The 19,330-nt window shown below is 41.1% G+C and overlaps 1 protein-coding gene and 2 pseudogenes across 5 annotated transcripts in view; 2 read left to right on the plus strand and 1 right to left on the minus strand.

Moving 5' to 3' along the window:
* The first annotated feature begins 2,343 nt into the window (after positions 1-2,343).
* On the plus strand, positions 2,344-3,041 carry LOC112835348 (bublin coiled-coil protein pseudogene; annotated as a pseudogene).
* Positions 3,042-8,769: 5,728 nt separating this feature from the next.
* Positions 8,770-9,155, minus strand: LOC112835347 (chromobox protein homolog 3-like; annotated as a pseudogene).
* A 2,794-nt stretch (positions 9,156-11,949) lies between these two features.
* The window catches only part of SMCHD1 (structural maintenance of chromosomes flexible hinge domain containing 1), a 139,473-nt gene continuing 132,092 nt past the window's right edge, over positions 11,950-19,330 (plus strand). For 2 of the 5 annotated variants that reach the window (XM_025886895.2, XM_025886894.2), the window contains exon 1: positions 11,955-12,592. In XM_025886895.2, coding sequence (XP_025742680.1) covers positions 12,416-12,592 — 177 coding nt within the window. In that variant the 5' untranslated portion in view covers positions 11,955-12,415. Of the gene's footprint in view, positions 12,593-19,330 lie in introns of all 5 variants that reach the window. The other 3 variants (XM_025886893.2, XM_073898459.1, XM_025886896.2) reach the window with 3 other exon arrangements.

Consider the following 19,330-nt stretch of genomic DNA (forward strand, 5'->3'; position numbering starts at 1 on the left):
CCATCTGACATTCTGTATATTTCATTGTTAAATTGTTTCTGCCTCCCCCTATTGAATATGAGCACCAGCAAGACAGGAAATTGATTTGTATCCTCAACATCTAGTTGACACACAATAAATATTTGATGAATGAATGAATGATAATAGATCTTTAATTATCACTTTATTCATCTTCTAAATAAGGTACTATAAGGTACCCTACTTACTGTACAAAATGTACGAAACAGTGTCCACACAAAATGTCATCTTTCCTTCACACTGTTGCCAGAGTCATGTTTTTAGGATAGATCTTATTATGCCACTCACAAATATATGATTTTTCTCTTGCTTCTGACTGCTGATAAGTGTGTTTCTCAATTTGGGGTATGAGAGGATGGAAAAATCACAGGATAAAGTGATACATCATTCTAGCCCAGAGGGTCAATTGTACTTTTAGCATTTGAGGGAGAAAGTTTCCAATTTTATTCCTCTTAAAAAGTTTGCCACATGCGTGTTTATATACAAATAGAATCAAGTTTTTCCATTTAGTTCAGTTAGGTAAAAATCATGAAAATCCAGGAAGGAAAAAAAATGTGTATAAAGCAGTGAGTGATTAGAAAATTTGTTCCTTCTGTGTTGTTAAGTAGCCTTGTCTATTTATGTTCTAACTGAATCAGAATGCACAGGGTAGTTAAGAACAATATGAAAAAGGATTTGGGGGAATCACATAATGAGCTTGATGTGGAGGCAGATAACAGCTTTCCAAGCACAACTAAGTCTTTTGCAGTAAGTAATACCAGTCAATTGTAAAAGCTTATACTGTACTCATTAAATTTTAAAGTAACTTTAAAAAGCTTATACTGTACTCATTAAATTTTAAAGTAAGTAATACCAGTCAATTTTAAAAGCTTATACTGTACTTAATAAACTATGGGTTTTGCTACTGTAGAAATGGCAGTTGACTACAATTTCAAGTGTCTCTTTAAAAAAAGAGAGATTTTATTTATTTATTTGAGAGAGAGCAAGCAGGTGCACAAGCAGGGGGAGCGGCAGGCAGAGGGAGAGGGAGAAGCAGACTCCCCGCTGAGCAGGGAGCCCGATGCGGGACTCGACCCAGGATCCTGGGATCATGACCTGAGTGGAAAACAGATGCTTAACAGGCTGAGCCACCCAGGCGTTCCTCAAGTGTCTCTTATGTGAGAAAACACTAAGCAAAAAGAAGAAGAAATCATCACTCTTGTAGTGATACTTAAAAACCAACTACATGACACCCCTGAAGAAGAATAAGTTGAGGTAGTTTGCTCTATAGTATATCAAAACACAATAAAGCTAGATTATTAAGGCAGTGCAATATTACCCGAATGGGAAAAAAAATAACCAATACAACATGCTAGAAAACCTGGGAACAGAAGCATGCATTCAGAAAAAAAAAATACCCAATACAACACGCTAGAAAACCTGGGAACAGAAGCATGCATTCAGTTACATAGGACATAGCAGGGAAAAGATAGGCTGACTGTTAAATAAATGATGCTCAATTATTCATTAAAAAAGAATGACATTGGTTCCTTTGTCAGTATGATACAAATCAACTCCATACAAATTAAAGAAAAAAACTTTTAATGGAAACTATTTAATCTTTAAGCATAAAATTTGAGAAAGCATTGGAAGTAGAGGAATTTTTAAAAGGAGACCAGAAAGCACTAACCATAATGAAAATGATTAATAAATTCAATCATATTAAGATCAGGTACTACTGTTCATTAAAAGACCTCCCAAAGAAGGGAAAATACAAGCCACAAACAGAGGAAAGATGTTAATAAGACATATAACCAGCCAAGGTTTAGTAGCCACTATATATAAAGTACTCCTAAAAATCAATGGGAAAACTCAAACCCATAGAAAAATGGGTGCACCGCATGAAGAGGCATTTCACAGAAGTGGAAACACAATTAGGGAATACACATATGGAAAGATGTTCAGCCTCATTTATAAGGAGGGGAACGCAGATTACAACCACAATGATACACTATTTCACATTCACCAGATTGACAAAAAATTTTTAAAGTAAAAAACCCTCCTAAGGAGGGTTTGACATGACAAGGAAATGAAATGGCAGGAACTCTTCTATAGTACTGAAAAAAAAAAAAGGCATTATCTGTTAAATTTATAAGTACATGGACTCCATGACACTTGATATATATCCTACAAAATATATCCATTGCATAAGAACACCGGAATATAACACACAAATATTCATAGAAGCCTGATTTTTTGAAAAGCAAAAACAAATAAGAAACCCAAATCCTGGAAATAATTAAAATATCCATTGAGGGGCGCCTGGGTGGCTCAGTCAGTTAAGCATCTGCCTTCTGCTCAGGTCATGATCCTGGGGGTCCTAGGATTGAGACTCCCCCTGCCCCCAGGGCTCCCTGCTCAGTGGGGAGCCTGCTTCTTCTGCTCCCTCTGCTGCTCCCCTTGCTTGTGCTCTCTCACTCTCTCTCTCTCTCAATAAATAAATAAAATCTTTTTTAAAAATGTCCATTGAACCCATCTTCTGCCCGGCACCAGCTGGTGGTACGACGGTCACCGAATTCTATCTTGTGTGGCCCCAGCGGCTCTGGAGGTCGCAATGTCAGGCCCCATTGGGGACCTGGGCATGCCTGTGGAGGTGGGAATGGAAGGCGATGATGACAGCTCCAGGGAAGCAGAGTATACTACCATCGGCTCCATGTTGGACCAGATCAGCTCCTGTCTGGACTACCTAGAGGAGAAGAATGACCACCTACATAACCTCCTCCAGGAGCTGCTTGAATCCAGCTGGCAGACAGGTCTTGAGTGTCAGCAGCAGCTGGGTGAGGCTTCGAGCGATGCTAGCCGCTAGGCTGTGGGAGCCCCCAAGCAGACAGAAACCTGCCTCTCAGGGCTAGGCTCTGGCCTGGGCACACATCACCTGGCTTAGATACCTTCTCAAGGGCTGACCTACAGGTATCTTGGTTGGTTTGCCTGCCTGGGCCCCTCTTCTGGTGCTCCCCTTGGTGTGCCTGGGTCAGCCCCCACCACCTGGCATCCCCTCAGGGGTCAGGTCTGGGCACGCAACCCACCCACCTTGCCTGCCTGCCCAATTCCTGGGCACTCCCCACTCTGCCCAGGCCTTGAGTGTCCACATTAAATGGGTCTCCAACACCAAAAATTAATACTACTACTACTAATAAATAAATAATTAAATGTCCATTGATAGAATAATATAGGGGTATATTTATATCAAGAAATACCATATAGCAGTAAAAAAAAGAATGAACTACAGCTACATGCATCAACATGAATGAATCTCACAAACATTTGAGCAAAAATAATAGTTGCAGAAGAATATATAAATGTGTATGTGATAACTGTGACTTATAATATGAAATGTATATTTGGTCTTGCTGTTCCTGACACATAGCTTTAAAATCCTTGGAATTTCTTAAGTGTTAAGAGTGATAAAGGTGTCTTGTTATTCTTAACAATCCCCTTTCAACTACATGTGAGTTAATGAGATTTTTAGATTTTTATTTTTTTTATTTTTTATTTTATTTTATTTTTATTTCATATTTTTTTAAAATTTTTCGGGGGGGTTGGATTTTTAGATTTTTAGAAAGCCCTTAAGGATGGGAGTTCATTGCCAGTGGAAACAACCAGGAGGGGAGGACCTTTCAGTCCCACCCACTTCACCAGCCCACCTCCTAGGAAGGGAGAGGAGCTAGAGGTTGAATCGGTCACCATTGGCCAATGATTTAATCAATCATGCCTATATAATGAAGCCCCCACAAAACCCCAAAGGGATAGGGTTTGGAGAGCTTCTGGGTTGGTGAACACACAGAAGTTCTGGAATAGTGGAGAGCCCAGAGAGAGCATGGAAGCTCCATGTCCCTGCACTAGGCCTCTCTTCCATCCAACTCTTCCTGAATTATATTCTTTTATGATAAACCTGTAATCTGGTAAGTAAACGTTTTCCTGAGTTCTGTAACCTAAGTGTCCATTGATAGATGAATAAAGATGTGGTATGTATGCATGTACGTACACACACACACATAATGGCATATTATTCAGCCATAAAAAAAAATGAAATCTTGCCATTTGGAACAACATGGATGGACCTAGAGAATTTAATGCTAAGTGAAATGAGTCAGACCGAGAAAGACAAATACCATATGATTTCACTCATATGTGGAATATAAAAAAACAAAACAAATAAACAAAGAAAAAAGAGACAAAGAAAAACCAAACTCAAATACAGAGAACAAACTGCCTGTTGCAACAGGTGGGTGTGGAGATGGAAGAAACAGGTGAAGGGGATGAAGAGTACACTTATCCTAAGGAGCACTGAGAAATGTATAGAACTGTAGAATTATTATATTGTACACCTGAAACTAATATAACACTGTATGTTAATTACACATCAATAAAAAAAGTGTTATCCTCCCAAAAAATCATTGATAGTTTTGGAATGTTTGTTACAGCAACAAAAGCTGACTGATACTGCTGATAGAGATGGGGAATTTCCTACTGGTGACATAGCTCCCCCATCTCCCCCAGGTAAAGAACAAGTAGCAGAGCTTTTGCACCAGTCCGGGTATGAGTTTTGGGCATATTTACTAACATCTTTTGAATTTCAGGTTCTTAATCTATAAAATGATTAAGGTAAAGGTTGGTGTGACGATTAAATAAGATAGTTATGTAAAGCCCATAACTGTACTGAGGATATGCAAAACATGTCTGTTTCCTCCCTAAACATGATGGAAGGAGCAGTGATAAATCCTTGAGGACAGAATGAATGAATGAATGAATGAATGAATGAATGAATGAATGAATGAGTCTTTCCAAATCTGAGTCCTCATTCACTGGAGCCCTCCCAAGGCTGCTTGTCTTCTTGTACCTTTCTTCTTCACTACTGGTTCTTTCTTCAGCTGCTAATTTATCCTGATACTCTTCTCCTCTGGGCAGGGTCTGAGAAGGTTCATTCAGCTTCAGACATGAATCCTGGGTTTCTAAAACGCTGCAGTGCAATGGCTGGGGCCTTTCTTTGCTTCTTCAGAGACATATTTTTTTCTGCTGGATAAATTCTTCCAGTCTTAAAACCTCTCTAGCCATGGTGTCCTCCTCACACCAGCAGAGCCCACCCTGTGGTCCTGGTCAACAACATGGATGTCTACTAGTCTGACTACCCTGAGCCCACCATTGTGAGAATCCCAACCAAGCCAAAAGGAAGGGTTGAAGAAGAGATCAGAGGGCGCTGGCCAACAACCCCAGCGGAGCTCTCAGCCAACAGCCAGCACCAACTTACCAGCTACATGAGTAAGGCATCCTGCAAGTGACTCCTCTAAGAACTGCCCAAGCTGATAGCACCAGGAACAGAGAAATCTGGTTCCACCAAGCCCTGCCAAAATTGCCAAATCATGAACAAATAAAGGAAAAGATTATTGTTTTAAGCCAATAGGTTTTAAGGTAATTGGATATACAGCGATAGATCATTGAAACAAGGTACAGAGCAGAAAAGACACTTTCCTCCTGGGAACTTTTTTCCCCCTAAAAACCTAAGCTCTTTTTTTTTTTTTTTAAAGATTTCATTTATTTATTTGACAGAGACACAGCAAGAGAGGGAACACAAGCAGGCGGAGAGAGAGAGGGAGAAGCAGGCTTCCCGCTGAGCAGGGAGCCCGATGCGGGGCTCGATCCAAGGACCCTGGGATTATGACCTGAGCCCAAGGCAGACGCTTAACTGACTGACAGGTGCCCCAAAAACTAAGCTCTTAGAAGAAAGCAAAGTGTTTTGGAGAGGGGATAAAAATGAATGAAAGACTTATAGGCATTGATAAAGTACTTTGAAGAAAGATGGATTAAAATTAAAAAAGAGATTCCCTCTGGGCTGGTAAGAAGAGATGGTACTCCCAACTCCCCTAAGTAGCTATATAGTGCATCTGAGCAGATGGGATCAAGAGAAGCCTTGTAAGTGATTCCCATGTCCCAGGTGGCACAAAAGCAACAGGAAGCCACCAGATCTAAAGAGGCCATGTTGACAAGGATGAGCTTCTCTCTCCACTACTCAGAACTTAGAACTTGTTAAAACTGGTAACAGAAGGAAACCCAAGATGTTCTCTACCCATCTGGTAGATTGGGGCTTAGAATGATAAACTGTATTATTACAGTGTTTTTAGCTAGCAAAGTCTGAACTCAGATCACTAACATTGTCCTTACCTTTCCTGAAAGAAATGTACTTAAAAAAATGTTTATTTTTAAGTCACCTAGGGGTGCCTAGGTGACTCAGTTGGTTAAGGGTCCAACTCTTGATTTTGGCTCAGGTCATGATCTCAGGGTGATGAGATCGAGCCCCATATCAGGCTCCAAGCTGGGTGTGGAGCCTGCTTAAGATTCTCTCCCTCTCCCTCTGCACCTCCCACCACCCCCCTGCACTCATGAGTGCTCTCGCTCTCTAAAAAATTTTTTGGAAGATGGGAGTATCAAAAACTCACTTTCCTTGCTCTTTATTTTCCTTCTTTTTTTTAAAATTTAAATTCAATTAACATATAGTGTATTATTAGTTTCAGAGGTAGAGTTCAGTGATACATCCGTCTTATATAATATCCAGTGCTCAATACATCATGTGCCCTTCTTAATGTCCATCACCCAGTTACCCCATCCCCACATCCCCCTTGCTCTTTATTTTCTAGGTATTTTTATTTGAGGAGAATTTATCTTCATCCACAAATCCTAACAAGCCGGTATTTCCACCCCCCCCCTTCTTTCTGGCAACTATCCTTGATCTATAATATATTACCAAACTGGTCTCATCACAGTACACAGATAACAGCACCAACCACCAAATCAGCAGGGATTTCCACAAGCTTCCCTCTATTGTGAGGGGCCACTCAGGAGTTCGGCTATGTGACTAGCTTTGACCAATGACATCAGCAAACGTAATGCAAGCAGAGCTTTGGTAGGCACTTGCACATTAGAACCTTTTCTTTTGAGATTCTGTGACAGCCAAGTAAGCAAACTAAGCTATCCTACTAGAGATGCCTAACAGGGGAGAACAGAGCTTCAGTTCTAAATAGCCTCAGCTGCCAGCTATGTGAATGAGACCGTCATGGACCATTCAGCCCCACGCAAGCTGCCAGGGGACTGCTGCAGTGTATGTGATCTCAAGTGAGGCCAGCAGAACTGCCCAGCGAAGCTCAGCCCAAATTTCAGAATCATGAGCAAACACACGGCTTCTGTTTGAAGCCACTAAATTTTTTAAAATGAAAACTATCTACTGACCACTGGTCAACAATATTTACAATGAAGTAAGCAATCAATACACAGTTGGATAACATTCTGATTACTATAAAGTTACCATTTCTCCAGACTTCTGCTGAACCAGTAACACAAACATTGAAAAGACTGAGGCTGCAGGTAAGGAATGGGTTGGGTAAAGAAAAAACACACAAATCAATAGTTGAAATTACAAAAGTTTGTTTGCTCATTTATGCTAGCAGGTCCGAAACAGCAACATTTCTAATCATCAGATTGGTTTCCACAGATCCTGGTCTTTTAGTCAGTATAGCACAAGGATTTCAATCTTTCGTAAAGGAATGGTTCTCTAGGGGGTACTTTGAATGCCCATTTAACCAAGACTTGTTTGGCTTATTAAAACACATCATTTGTTTAGTCTTCTCCTCTGAGTGGGAAGGTTATTGGGAGTGGTAAAATTTTTCCTTCAGGGAGTTTTGCAAATAAACTGTTGCACTAATATAATTATAGATATAGATAGGAATTGTGATAAGTCTACTTTAAATTCTCCAATTAAAATAGTTTTTATTTAAATTGTCCAATTAATTGTAGAATCATCTACTTGCTTGAAGTTTTATGGCTTCAGGAAAATTTTCCATTTCCCTTGAGGCAATCTATTTCTTGCTTTTCTCAGAAAGATGGCATCCCAGAAACAATATGGACTTACCCATGATTGTGAAATGCCATTTTTGTTTTGGTGAATGTAAAAAAGACAAAAACAAAAACCCAACAACCATTTACACTTGTATAAATAAACAAACAAAAACCCAGAATGGTCCTTAGTCATTATTGGTTAAACATAAGTTCTGATTGAGTTATGACTATGGAAATTTTTTCTAACATTTAGAAAAACTGCTCTTTAATGAGAGAGAGAGAATAATCTACCATGGTATCATATGTTCTTTTTTGATAAATGAAGCAACTACAGTAAGCTTTTATTTGTCCAAAGTAACCAATGCTATTGATGCAAGAAACAAAAACAACCCAGCAATTCCTTTGATACTATTCAAAATAAACAGATTAAATCTGATTTTCATTAGAATATAGTTATTCACACGAATGAGTCATAGAACCAAGACCCATACATATATATATGAATATGAATGATTATTGAGCATCTTCCGGACAAGAATGCAAAGTTTCTCTCTCTTTATAAAAAGCAATTACGGGGCGCCTGGGTGGCTCAGTCGTTAAGCATCTGCCTTCCGCTCAGGTCATGGTCCCGGGGTCCTGGGATCGAGCCCTGCATCGGGCTCCCTGCTGGGCAGGAAGCCTGCTTCTCCCTCTCCCACTCCCCCTGCTTGTGTTCCCTCTCTCGCTGTGTCTCTCTCTGTCAAATAAATAAATAAAATCTTTAAAAAAAAGGCAATTACAATTTGAGGACACTTCATGTTTGCCTCTTTTGCCAGCACCAAGTCTGTCTCATCTGCATCTCTCTGTTTCATGAGAAAGATGAACTCTCTGCTGCTGTCTGTGACACTATTTGTTCAGGACAAAGACCACTGGCAAAGTGTCTTGGTTTGTCAGCAGCATCTCTTTTCTTCTTTGATTTGCTGTCATCAGATTCACTGTCAGATAAATACTTTCTTTTTGTCCTATCTTTTTCTTTAACAACTTTTTCAGAATTAAGAAATAGTTCGATTAACTCTGGATGATCTAAATTTTCTTCAGGTTTTCAAGTATTGTCAGAGTTTGTAAATCTCTTCCATTTAAGGAAGTACTTCACCTTCCCGTTCTCTACACATTGGTACAGTGCTTTTTCCACCACCAAATCTTCAGGCTCTTCAACTTCAGGCTCTTCAACTCTTACTCTTTCCATCTGTTTCTTTTCCATATTTTTGCAATGTAGCTTTATTGGAGGCCATTTTTAATTGTGGAGGTGAAGAATTATATTCCTCACTGCCTCCAGCAGGTCTAGTCTGGGTTTGTGGCATTTCAGATTATGTGGCCCACATCCCAGGAGGAGGGCCATGGAGAGCTGTGCAAGAGGCCACTTAGTTTTTAGGGTAGGTTGTTACGCAGCAATAGATAAGTGATACAGGGGCACTTATACTCTATATTTTAAGATGGCTAATGAAAATAAAAATCGAGCTAGTTGAAGAGAACTAGTTGTGCTACTGGGTTATTTCAAACTTTTTTTTATTTTTTAAAAGATTTTATTTATATGAGAGAGAGGGAGAGCAGGAGAGAGGGGGCAGGTCAGAGGGAGAAGCAGACTCCCCGCTGAGCGGAGAGCCCGACACGGGACTCGATCCCGGGACTCCAGGATCATGACCTGAGCCGAAGGCAGTCGCCCAACCAACTGAGCCACCTAGGCGCCCTTACTTTTTTAAAAAGATTTTCATTGTTTATTTGACAGAGAGAGAGAGAGAGCAGGAACACAAGCAGGGGGAGTGGGAGAGGGTGAAGCAGGCTTCCCGCTGAGCAGGGAGCCTGACATGGGGCTCCATACCAGGACCCTGGGATCATGACCTGAGCAGAAGGCGGATGCTTAACAACTGAGCTACCCAGGCGCCCCATTAAACTTTTTTCAAATTGAATAAAGAAAAAACTCATCTTTTTTTTTTGTTTTTTAAAGATTTTATTTATTTATTTGACAGAGAGAGAGATTAAGCACAAGTAGGCAGAGCAGAAGGCAGAGGGAGAGGGAGAAGCAGGCCCCCCTGCTGAGCAGGGAGCTGGATGCAGGGCTGATCCTAGGACACTGGGATAATGACCTGAGCCGAAGGCATATGCCCAACTGACTGAGTCACCCAGGCGTCCCTAATCTTTCTTTCTTGATAAAGGTATCTGAAGAGTTTCGCTCTGAGAACAAGTGAATGGAAAATGGTTCTGAGGCTGTTCAGATCACCATACTCAGACATAAGACTGATTCAGACTTGACCTCTAAGAAGATACTATTAATGCTTCCACCAATGGTTGCCCATAATATTGTAGTAAACTTCTCTGGCAGTTTTCTCTCTCTCCTCTTGGCAATTATCTTGAAATCTCTTCTAAAGATATGAAAAGTTTGTTTGTATCCACCTATATGTGCAATTTGGAATTACTGTATGGAGAAATAAGAAATTGCCCTGATGATGAACTGGACCTAATCTGAATTTGATGAAATAGTTAGGCAATTCATTTTACCCAATTTTTTTCTTGAGCCATTTAAATCAAAGACTATTACATAATGGGATCGAAGGAAAAGGTCACATGAACTTGAGAGACATCAAAGCAATCCCATAAGAACTGGAGGTTACTTTGGTCTGTCTTTCCCTACTTCTCCCTTCAGGAACAGGAATAGCATTTGGCCACAACTTGCGTCTTGCCAATTTTTTTCTTCACCATCCACAGCTCCAGTTTCCCCACTTCCAGTCCTAATTACGTTCTGCAAACATACATGCCTTCACACTCTTGTTCCTACTGTGTTCTACCTTGAATATCATACATGTCTAGCCACTCCCCTCCCCCAGGATTCTGGAACCTCTTTATATGGACAAGCAAATCTAAGTTTCTAACATACACCAATGGTAAGAATCTATCTATATAACTAACCATGAAGGTCTTTTCAAACCTAGTAAAACAGAAAATATACTAAATACCCATTGGAGAATCGAAAAATCCCTCCGTCTGCTACCTTGGGCTCAGCGAATTTACATGTCACTCTCAAGTACAAAATATTCACTAGATATTTTTAAGAAGTGGGGGCGCCTGGGTGGCTCAGCCCTTAAGTGTCTGCCTTAGGCTCAGGTCATGATCCCAGGGTTCTGGGATCCAGCCCCGCATCAGGCTCCCGGCTCCACCGGACGCCTGCTTCTCCCTCTCCCACTCCCCCTGCTTGTGTTCCCTCTCTCCTGGTGTCTCTCTGTGTCAAATAAATAAAATCTTAAAAAGAAATGGAAAGTAAATGACTAAACGAATCCTCCCAACAATGACAATTTTATTTTAGTTAGGGCACTACGCGCCCATGGTAAGGATATTTAATGAAACGTAATAAAGGCTTTTACTCAACGAGTACTGTATGTTAAGTATTTTGCTAAAATCACCTAACTTAATCCTTTGGCGTAGGTGTTCTAATTCACAATTTTTAGCAACATGACAACAGCTGTGGAGGTAAGGTCACTGCAGTGAGAAGGTTTAGACACGGAGCCACTTCAGGACCCTCGGAGGCCCCCCGCGGGAGCCACAGTGACGTCACAGCATCTCGGTTCGGACGTTCTCAGGGTCAAGCTTTGTCTCAGTGGCCCACATTGGAGCCCACATAAAACCACTAGCAAATGAGGTGGAAGAGGCGGCCCAGGGTGTCCGGGCGTCTATTTTCTCCGCGTAGGGACACACGTGCTCGCTACGAAGGAAATCCAACCCAGCGAGGCCTGCCGGCCTGCCGCTTCCCGCCGCCGCATTCCCGCGACCCGGGCGCGGGGCAGCATCCCTGGCCGGGGCAGCACCACCACGGCGCCGGGAGATCGAGGCCAGGCAGATTCGGTCGGGCGTCACGTTGAGTCTAGAAGGTACCAGGACCCTAACGGCCGGCACAAAACAACCACTCCGAAGACCCCCCCCCCGCCGCCGGTCTTGGCACTAGCTCTCCCTCCTAGGCTTTGGGTCTCCCCTCAAGAGCGCAGGCGCCCGCAAGGAACCGCGCTTCCCTCGCAACTTCTCGAAGGCGAAAGGGGCGGGCCCTGGGCGGTGGGCGCTGAAGCCCCGCCCCGCTCGCGCGGCCTGCCGGATTCGCCCCGCCTCCTCTGCGCGGCGGTCGGCCCTTCTTCCTTCTGCGCCACAGCCCCGGGCGGCCGCCCTGGTCCGGGGTCCAGCTGCGAGGTTTGCGTGGGAGGCGGCGGGCGCGGGTCCCGGCCCTACGAAGAGCGCGCTGCGCGCCCCCTTCTCCCCGGGAGCGACGGGCCGCGGAAGTGACGTGTGCACGAGCAGGAGCTCGTTTGAATCGGTTCCCGGGTGATCCTCGCGCCTGCCGCTGCTTGGCCGCCGCCTCCGCCGCTGAGGGAGGAGCTGCAGCGCGCCGGGCTAGAGGCCTCGCACCGCCCCGGGGGCTGGAGCTGAAGAACGCCGCGCGGAGTCTGCACCTCGGCCCTGAGCGCGGCCGCGGTAGACGCCGGCGCTGCTGTTTTTTCTCCTTTCCCCCAATATGGCAGCGGCGGGCGGCGGCGGGCCCTCGGTGGGGACCGGAGAGGACGCCGGAGGCGACGGCTGCAGGACGGTGTACTTGTTTGACCGGCGCGAGAAGGAGTCCGAGCTCGGGGACCGGGTGTTGCAGGTCGAGGAGCGCTCCGATTACGCAAGGTTCCGCGCCTCTGTGTGTCAGGTACGCGAAGGGGCAAAGGAGGGATGCGCGGGTAGAGTTTGGGTTGGGAGGGTGACGAGACACTCAAGTTGCTCACCAGGGGCAATAAACCTGTCACCTGGCCCTAGTTCTGCGGCCTTGGCTTCTCTCTCCCGGGTGCCCGCCATGCCTGTGGCCCGGCGGCTGGAAGCTTTGGGCCGGTCCCAGCCTCGGCCTGGGAGTACAGAGCCAGCATCTCCGTGGGCCTCCCCCTGCCCTTTTACGGGGTCGGGGTGGGGGTGGTTCTCGCTGGCCAGGGTTTCATACCTCGGGCTTAATTGGCCTGTGGCGACCTTAGTACTCTAAGGCCTTAGTACTCTAAACTCATCTTCCAGTAGGGAAAGCCACTTGTGTCTCTTCGTGTGGAACTTTTTAAAAAAAAAATACGAGCGCAGTTAGAACCCGATGGCTCTGTTAGGAGTTCTGAAATTCCTGGAGTCGATTGACCTCAGGTTCATCAAATGATACCATAATTTCCCGGGCCGTCCTGTCAAGGTTTATGGGCCCGCCCTGGCGGGGTCCTTCCGTAGTGAAAACACTTGTCCCAGTTAGCTTCGCAGGTGGAAGCTGCCCTTCTGGTTTTCTGAACCCTAGCCCTTGAAAGTTTTAGAACTAACTCGAAAGGTGCTTGTGGGTAGCTGTGGAACACCAAAGAAGGGTGTGTATGCCTGAGTGCATATATATGTGTGAGAGATATATATGTGTGAATATATATATATATATTTGTGATACATGTATCTCCACTGTATTAGTTTGCTTTAAAAATTAATAACTACGTAGGAAAAGCTACTTTAAACTGTGAAGAATTTTATAGGTGGGAGGTGGAGGTGGTGCCTGAGCTTTAAAGAAGGGATACAGTCCTGTGCAGCGTTAACCACATGAAGTTCTTTTTAGGCTACAAAGAACACTTAGCTTCCAAGTAAAGAGAACTTTGTGTGAAGCATTGTTTGTTGTAAATTGATTAGACTGATGATTTAGTACTGTTCTAGACACATAACTCTGTAGTTGCTGAAATAATTGAAATCAAGACCCATAGAATAAAAGGGACTTGGGAGCAAGGACCTTGGGTTTGTTCACAACTGTATTCCCACTGTCTAGAACTGTGCCTGGCACATGGTAAATGTCGAAATTACAATGAATGAATGAAACGAAAAATTATGTATAAAGAGTGAATTCATTCTATGCCTGGTTATAGCAGATTCCCATGTATATATGAAAACTGAATGAGTGCTCATCTTTTCTTGATGAATGTTTTCCATTCAAAACCATACCCAAAAAAAGGGAAACCCTTTATGTTTATTATTTTTATTGTTAAAAAGATCAGCAAATTAAAGAAAATATGGAGCTGGAGGGGAAAAAAGTAAATCTTTCTTCACTGTAAAATTTATAACTGCTGGTAGCACTTGGGGTATTTCTTTGTATTCTTACCCCAATTTTTTTAATAGCTATTTTTTCACTTAATATTGTTAGTATTTTTCTATTTTAATGCAAGTCTTCATAATCAAAGTTTGAAATGGTTTGTTTAGTACCACTGTTTACATAACCAAATCCCTTCTTTTTGTCGACATTTACATTACTTTCAATTTTAAGTAATGCCATGATAAACATCTTTGAATAGTAGTCTTTTATGTCTTTTATTTTTCTTTAGTTTAAGCTCTTGGAAGTGAAATTTCTCCAAGGTCAGGATTATTTTTAAAGGTCTTGATAGGTATTTTCAGGTTGGTTTTCAAAAAGGTTGTACTCATTTACCCTCCATCTAGAAATAAATTCTCTCTGTGAGAAGTCTCACTAACTGTTAGATAGGGGAAGTATTATTACAGAAGTGGAAACGCACTTTTGGAAATGGGTGACTCAAGTCAAACAGATAGTACAGTCTCAAATTAGGTTTCAAACCCAAAACCCATATTCTTTCTGTTATACCACTTTGCCTCAAATTAAGTTGTAATAGGGAACATATATATTTATTCCATTCTTTGAATGTTTATTTGAGAGAGCAAGAGTGTGCTCATGAGCCTGGGGGAGAGGGAGAAGCGGACTCCCCACTGAGCAGGGAGCTTGAGGTGGCCTCTATCCCAGGACCCCCAGAACACAACCTGAGCTGAAGGCAGACGCTTAACTGACTGAGCCACCCAGGTGCCCCATTCCTTCAATATATTAATTTGAAAACCAAGGAAAATATTTCTTTTGACTAGTTCATTCTTCCTTCTTCCCACTTCTTGCTGGAAGAGACAAAGGTTAAATTTGATTAGAAGTGAGAGGGAAGAACTAGTAAGAAAAAAAAATGGAAGGCTAACTTTTTTCAGAGGATTTACTTTTTAAAGCATCATTAGATTATATAACCTAATCCTATAACCTTGTTTCCATTACCTATATGAACAACTGAATTAAATTACTGAATTAAGTCCAAGGTTATACAGATAAACAGTGAAACTGGGATCAGAATCTAGGTCTGATTGATTCTGAAGCTTGTTATTTTTATTAAAACCTCCACAATGTCCACACTGTTTATTAAAGCCTTCATCTTCTTTGTGTGTGTGTGTGTGGGGGGGTAAAATAGTGCACTAAATTGAAGTTTTTCATTAGAACTTAAGCCAATAAGTGTCAGTAGTGCTAGAAAGTATTATGGATCCTAAACTGTTATTTGGGGAAAGCTCACCTTGTGGAAAAAGGGAGCAATCAAGAGGAAGGAAGAAGAAAGAGTTTTTAAAAAAAAAAAAGAGGAAAGAACAGATCTGGAAGAATCCCTTAGAACTGTGATAAGCAGCTATTGACTCACCTGAACGCTTGTGGCCTTGCAGAATCAAAGATTAGAGGATGATTCATTTGGCTAGTTCTTAAGATATATCCAGACATTAAGGGAAGTATGCAAACCTTCCCCTCCATCTCCATATTTGAGAAAATGCCTACTTTTTCCTTTATATGGTTTCACTATACCTTGTGACCCTGCCATGGCCCTTATGCTATTGTACTTTAAAAAAAAAAAAAAATTCTGTATGGTCCTTGAGGGCAGGAGCCTACCTAATAGTTGGTTTATAGCTGTTTAGTTACATGAATCACTCTCTTCCTTTAAAAAAAACTTGTACGTAGGGTACATATATTAAAAATTCCAGAAGATAAGGGGTGCCTGGCTGGCTCAATTTGTAGAGCATGTGACTCTTGATCTTGGGGTTGTGGGTTCGAGCCCCATGTTGGTTGCAGAGATTACTTAAAAATAAAATCTTAAAAAAAATTCAAGAAAAGGAAACATAAAAGTAGATATAGGATGGAATAAAATAGTAACCTGAGGAGAGTTAATAAACTTTGATAATATCTTACAAATATCTTACACCATTGCTGAGCCATGAAATCAGCTTTGAGTTTCTTAGAGGTCAAAACAAAAGGACAGATAATTTATAGAAAAACCACAGTGTCTATAAAGGACAGATAATTTATAGAAAAACTACAGTGTCTATAAAATAAAAACATTCCAAGTGCTAGTGAAGCAAATCTTTGACTTGAGAAAAATTTCTCCTTAGATTCCTTACAAATCCTGGTAAAATGGACAACATACCTAAAGATAGGAAAGTCTGCTGCTTATTTCCCTTAACGCAAGGTAGGGTATATGTATTATTTCGGGTAATGCAAGCTGCTTTAACCACTCAAATTTTTTTTTTTTTTAGAGATTTCTCACTCAAGTGCAATATGGGTGTTCCTGGTCTGTGAGTGATTCAGGGACAAAACCATTGGATATGATGTCAAAGGACAAATCATTAAAGGCTAGTTTGCAGAATTTCAGAGCAGTGCATTGAAGTATATAGTTTCTGACTTAATCCATGGATGAACTTTAAAGTATTTGAAGATTTTATGGACTACAATTTAGCCTTTTATAGATATTTCTTAAAATTGGCTTTTGAGAGAAGTTGGGCAGTAGGTAGTTTGAAGCTGACCTAAAGAGGTGGAGGGCAGGTAATTTTTATTACCCGTTAAGGGCACTTCCGTCTTCATTACCAATTAATTCGGAAAAAGATGGGACCAAAATGTTCTTATAAAAATGAAAAAAATCTGAGCAAGACTCTTTCCCAGACAGAATGTTATCCTGCTTTCATATAGGGAAAGGCAGAGGAGGTATATCTAGTCAAGGCCGGGTTAATACAAACACATGAAAGACTTTAGTTTATGTCTGATAAGATAGAATTTAGACTAAAAATATGGAGAGAAAAGGGTATGCCATATTGAACAAAAGCATAATGAATAATTAAAAATATTTATATTTGTCAAATATCAAAGCTTTTAAATATTTGGAAAAATGAATTCAAGAAATAATTACATAGAATTATAGGTAAAGAAAAAAGATAGCTTAGTATCTTGTGTAATAATTGATTAATGGAGAAGAGTGTATGGAATAATTAGATATAAATACTTTTCAGATATATGTAGTTTTTTTTTTTTTTAAGATTTTATTTATTTGACAGAGAGAGACACAGAGAGGGAACACAAGCCGGGGGAGTGGGAGAGGGAGAAGCAGGCTTCCCATGGAGCAGGGAGCCCAATGGGGGGCTTGATCCCAGGACCCTGGGATCATGACCTGAGCCGAAGGCAGACGCTTCAACGACTGAGCCACCCGGGTGCCCCCAGATATATGTAGATCTTAAAAATTCAACTTGGCACATAGTTTTTTCAGTAACTGTAAGAACAAATTTTGTTTTACAGGATACATAAGCACATGATCTAACAATCGGGACACTGTAGAAATAAGGTAGTACTAGCTAAAAAAAATAGTGCACAAAACCTTAATAAAGTTCTGTAAAAAGTTTTTATTTGTTAAATAAGTACAGTTTTATTCCCCATCAGATTATATCCATAGTTTCATTTCTGTAGGATGGAATTACATGAGAGATGATTATCTTTTTTTTTTTTTTAAGATTTATTTGACAGAGAGACACAGCAAAAGAGGGAATACAAGCAGGGGGAGTGGGAGAGGGAGAAGCAGGCTTCCCGCTGAGCAGGGAGCCTGATGCAGGGCTCTATCCCAGGACCCTGGGCTCATGACCTGAGCCTAAGGCAGACGCTTAATGACTGAGCCACCCAGGCGCCCCGGGAGATGATTATCTTTAGTTTTAGTAAAGTATACCAGATTGCTCTTCAATATAGTTTTACTGATTTTCAGTCTTCTTAGCAGTGGGTAAGGTCCAGTTTCCCTATATGGAGGCCTATACTTTGTATTATCAGGGCTTAAAATTTTTGCCAGTCTCATGGGAATGATGTTATTTTAATTTCTTTAATAACTAGTGAATGTGAGCATCTTTTCATATTTTCTACTTTTTTCCTTTGTGGCTTGCACTTTTTATATATTTTCAGAAATCCTTTTCTCAAAATTACTCCGCTGTGTTTTCCTCTAAAATTTTGGGTTAATATGCAGCGTCTTTAATTCTCTTGGAATTTCTTTTTGTGTATGTTGAGATGGGGATCTTATTTTACCTATTTTTATGCAGTTTACTAGGTGTTTCAATGTCATTCATTGAAATTATTCTTTCCCCGTCAATATATAACGTCACCCCTTATTTGCCAAGATCTCTATGTATATATATGTGGGTCTGTTTCAGGGTCCACTGTTCTCTTCCACTGATCTATTATATTTTACATTAAAAATTTTTCTTATAAAATACTTCAAACATCTATAAAGAGATAATAGTATAATGAGCCCACATTAACTCATCATCCAGATTCAATAGTACAAAGTATTTACCACACAAGCATCATTTTTGTCTTTTTGGTTCTTGATTTCACTTTGCTCCTATATATTTCACATGCATTTCTGTGATCATTCCATCAGAATTAACATCTTAAAATATTATCTAATCGCTTAGTCCATATTCAGATATCTGTCTCAAAATGTCTTTTTAATGTATTTAAATCAGGATTCCAACTGGGTCCTCAAATGTGAATTTGAATTTTTACGCGTCTTAATTCTTTTAAAATTGAGAGCATTTAAGCAAAACCCTCTTTCCCAATCTCTTTTATTTTTCCTGACATTGGCTTGTTGAAGAAATCAAGTAGGTTTTTTTTTTTTTAAGATTTTATTTATTTATATGACAGACAGTGAGAGAGGGAACACAAGCAGGGGGAATGGGAGAGGGAGAAGCAGACTTCCTGCTGAACAGGGAGCCTGATGCGGGGCTTGGTCCCAGGACCCTGGGATCATGACCTGAGCAGAAGGCAGACGCTTAACGACTGAGCCACCCAGGCGCCCCTAGGTTTTTCTTTAATATTGCACATTCTGGATTTGTCTGTGCTCCTTTATGGTGTAACTTGTTCTAGCTCCATATAACCTGTAAACAAGTTATTTTTAAAGGTTTATAAACAAAATTTAGGTTCAACTTCTTTGAGGTATGGAGGCAAAGAATACTTCATAGGTGGTGCTGGTATTTTATGTTCTGTCATATCAATAATTACCTATGTAATAAAGGGGTATTTCTCCCACCCTTAGCAATGCTAAGGTCATATTAGTGGGATTCTGGTAGTTTCAGCTGGATTCCTTCTTAATAAAAGTTTGAGCTGATGGTTTATCTATTGATGGTGATACTCTGATTGCCATTCCTCTTACATTTATTAGCTAGAGTTCTCAAAAGAACAGCTTTGCCTCATCAGAGTAGAACCATTTGGTTACCTATAACTATGGTTGGTACAAAACAGGATAAATGCTTTATTCTTTCTCTTCAATTAGGCTTCAGAGTTAGGAGT

This window comes from Callorhinus ursinus, unplaced genomic scaffold (assembly GCF_003265705.2).
Source record: "Callorhinus ursinus isolate GAN/ISIS: 27379988/994484 unplaced genomic scaffold, GSC_fseal_2.0 scaffold11, whole genome shotgun sequence".
NCBI lineage: Eukaryota > Metazoa > Chordata > Mammalia > Carnivora > Otariidae > Callorhinus > Callorhinus ursinus.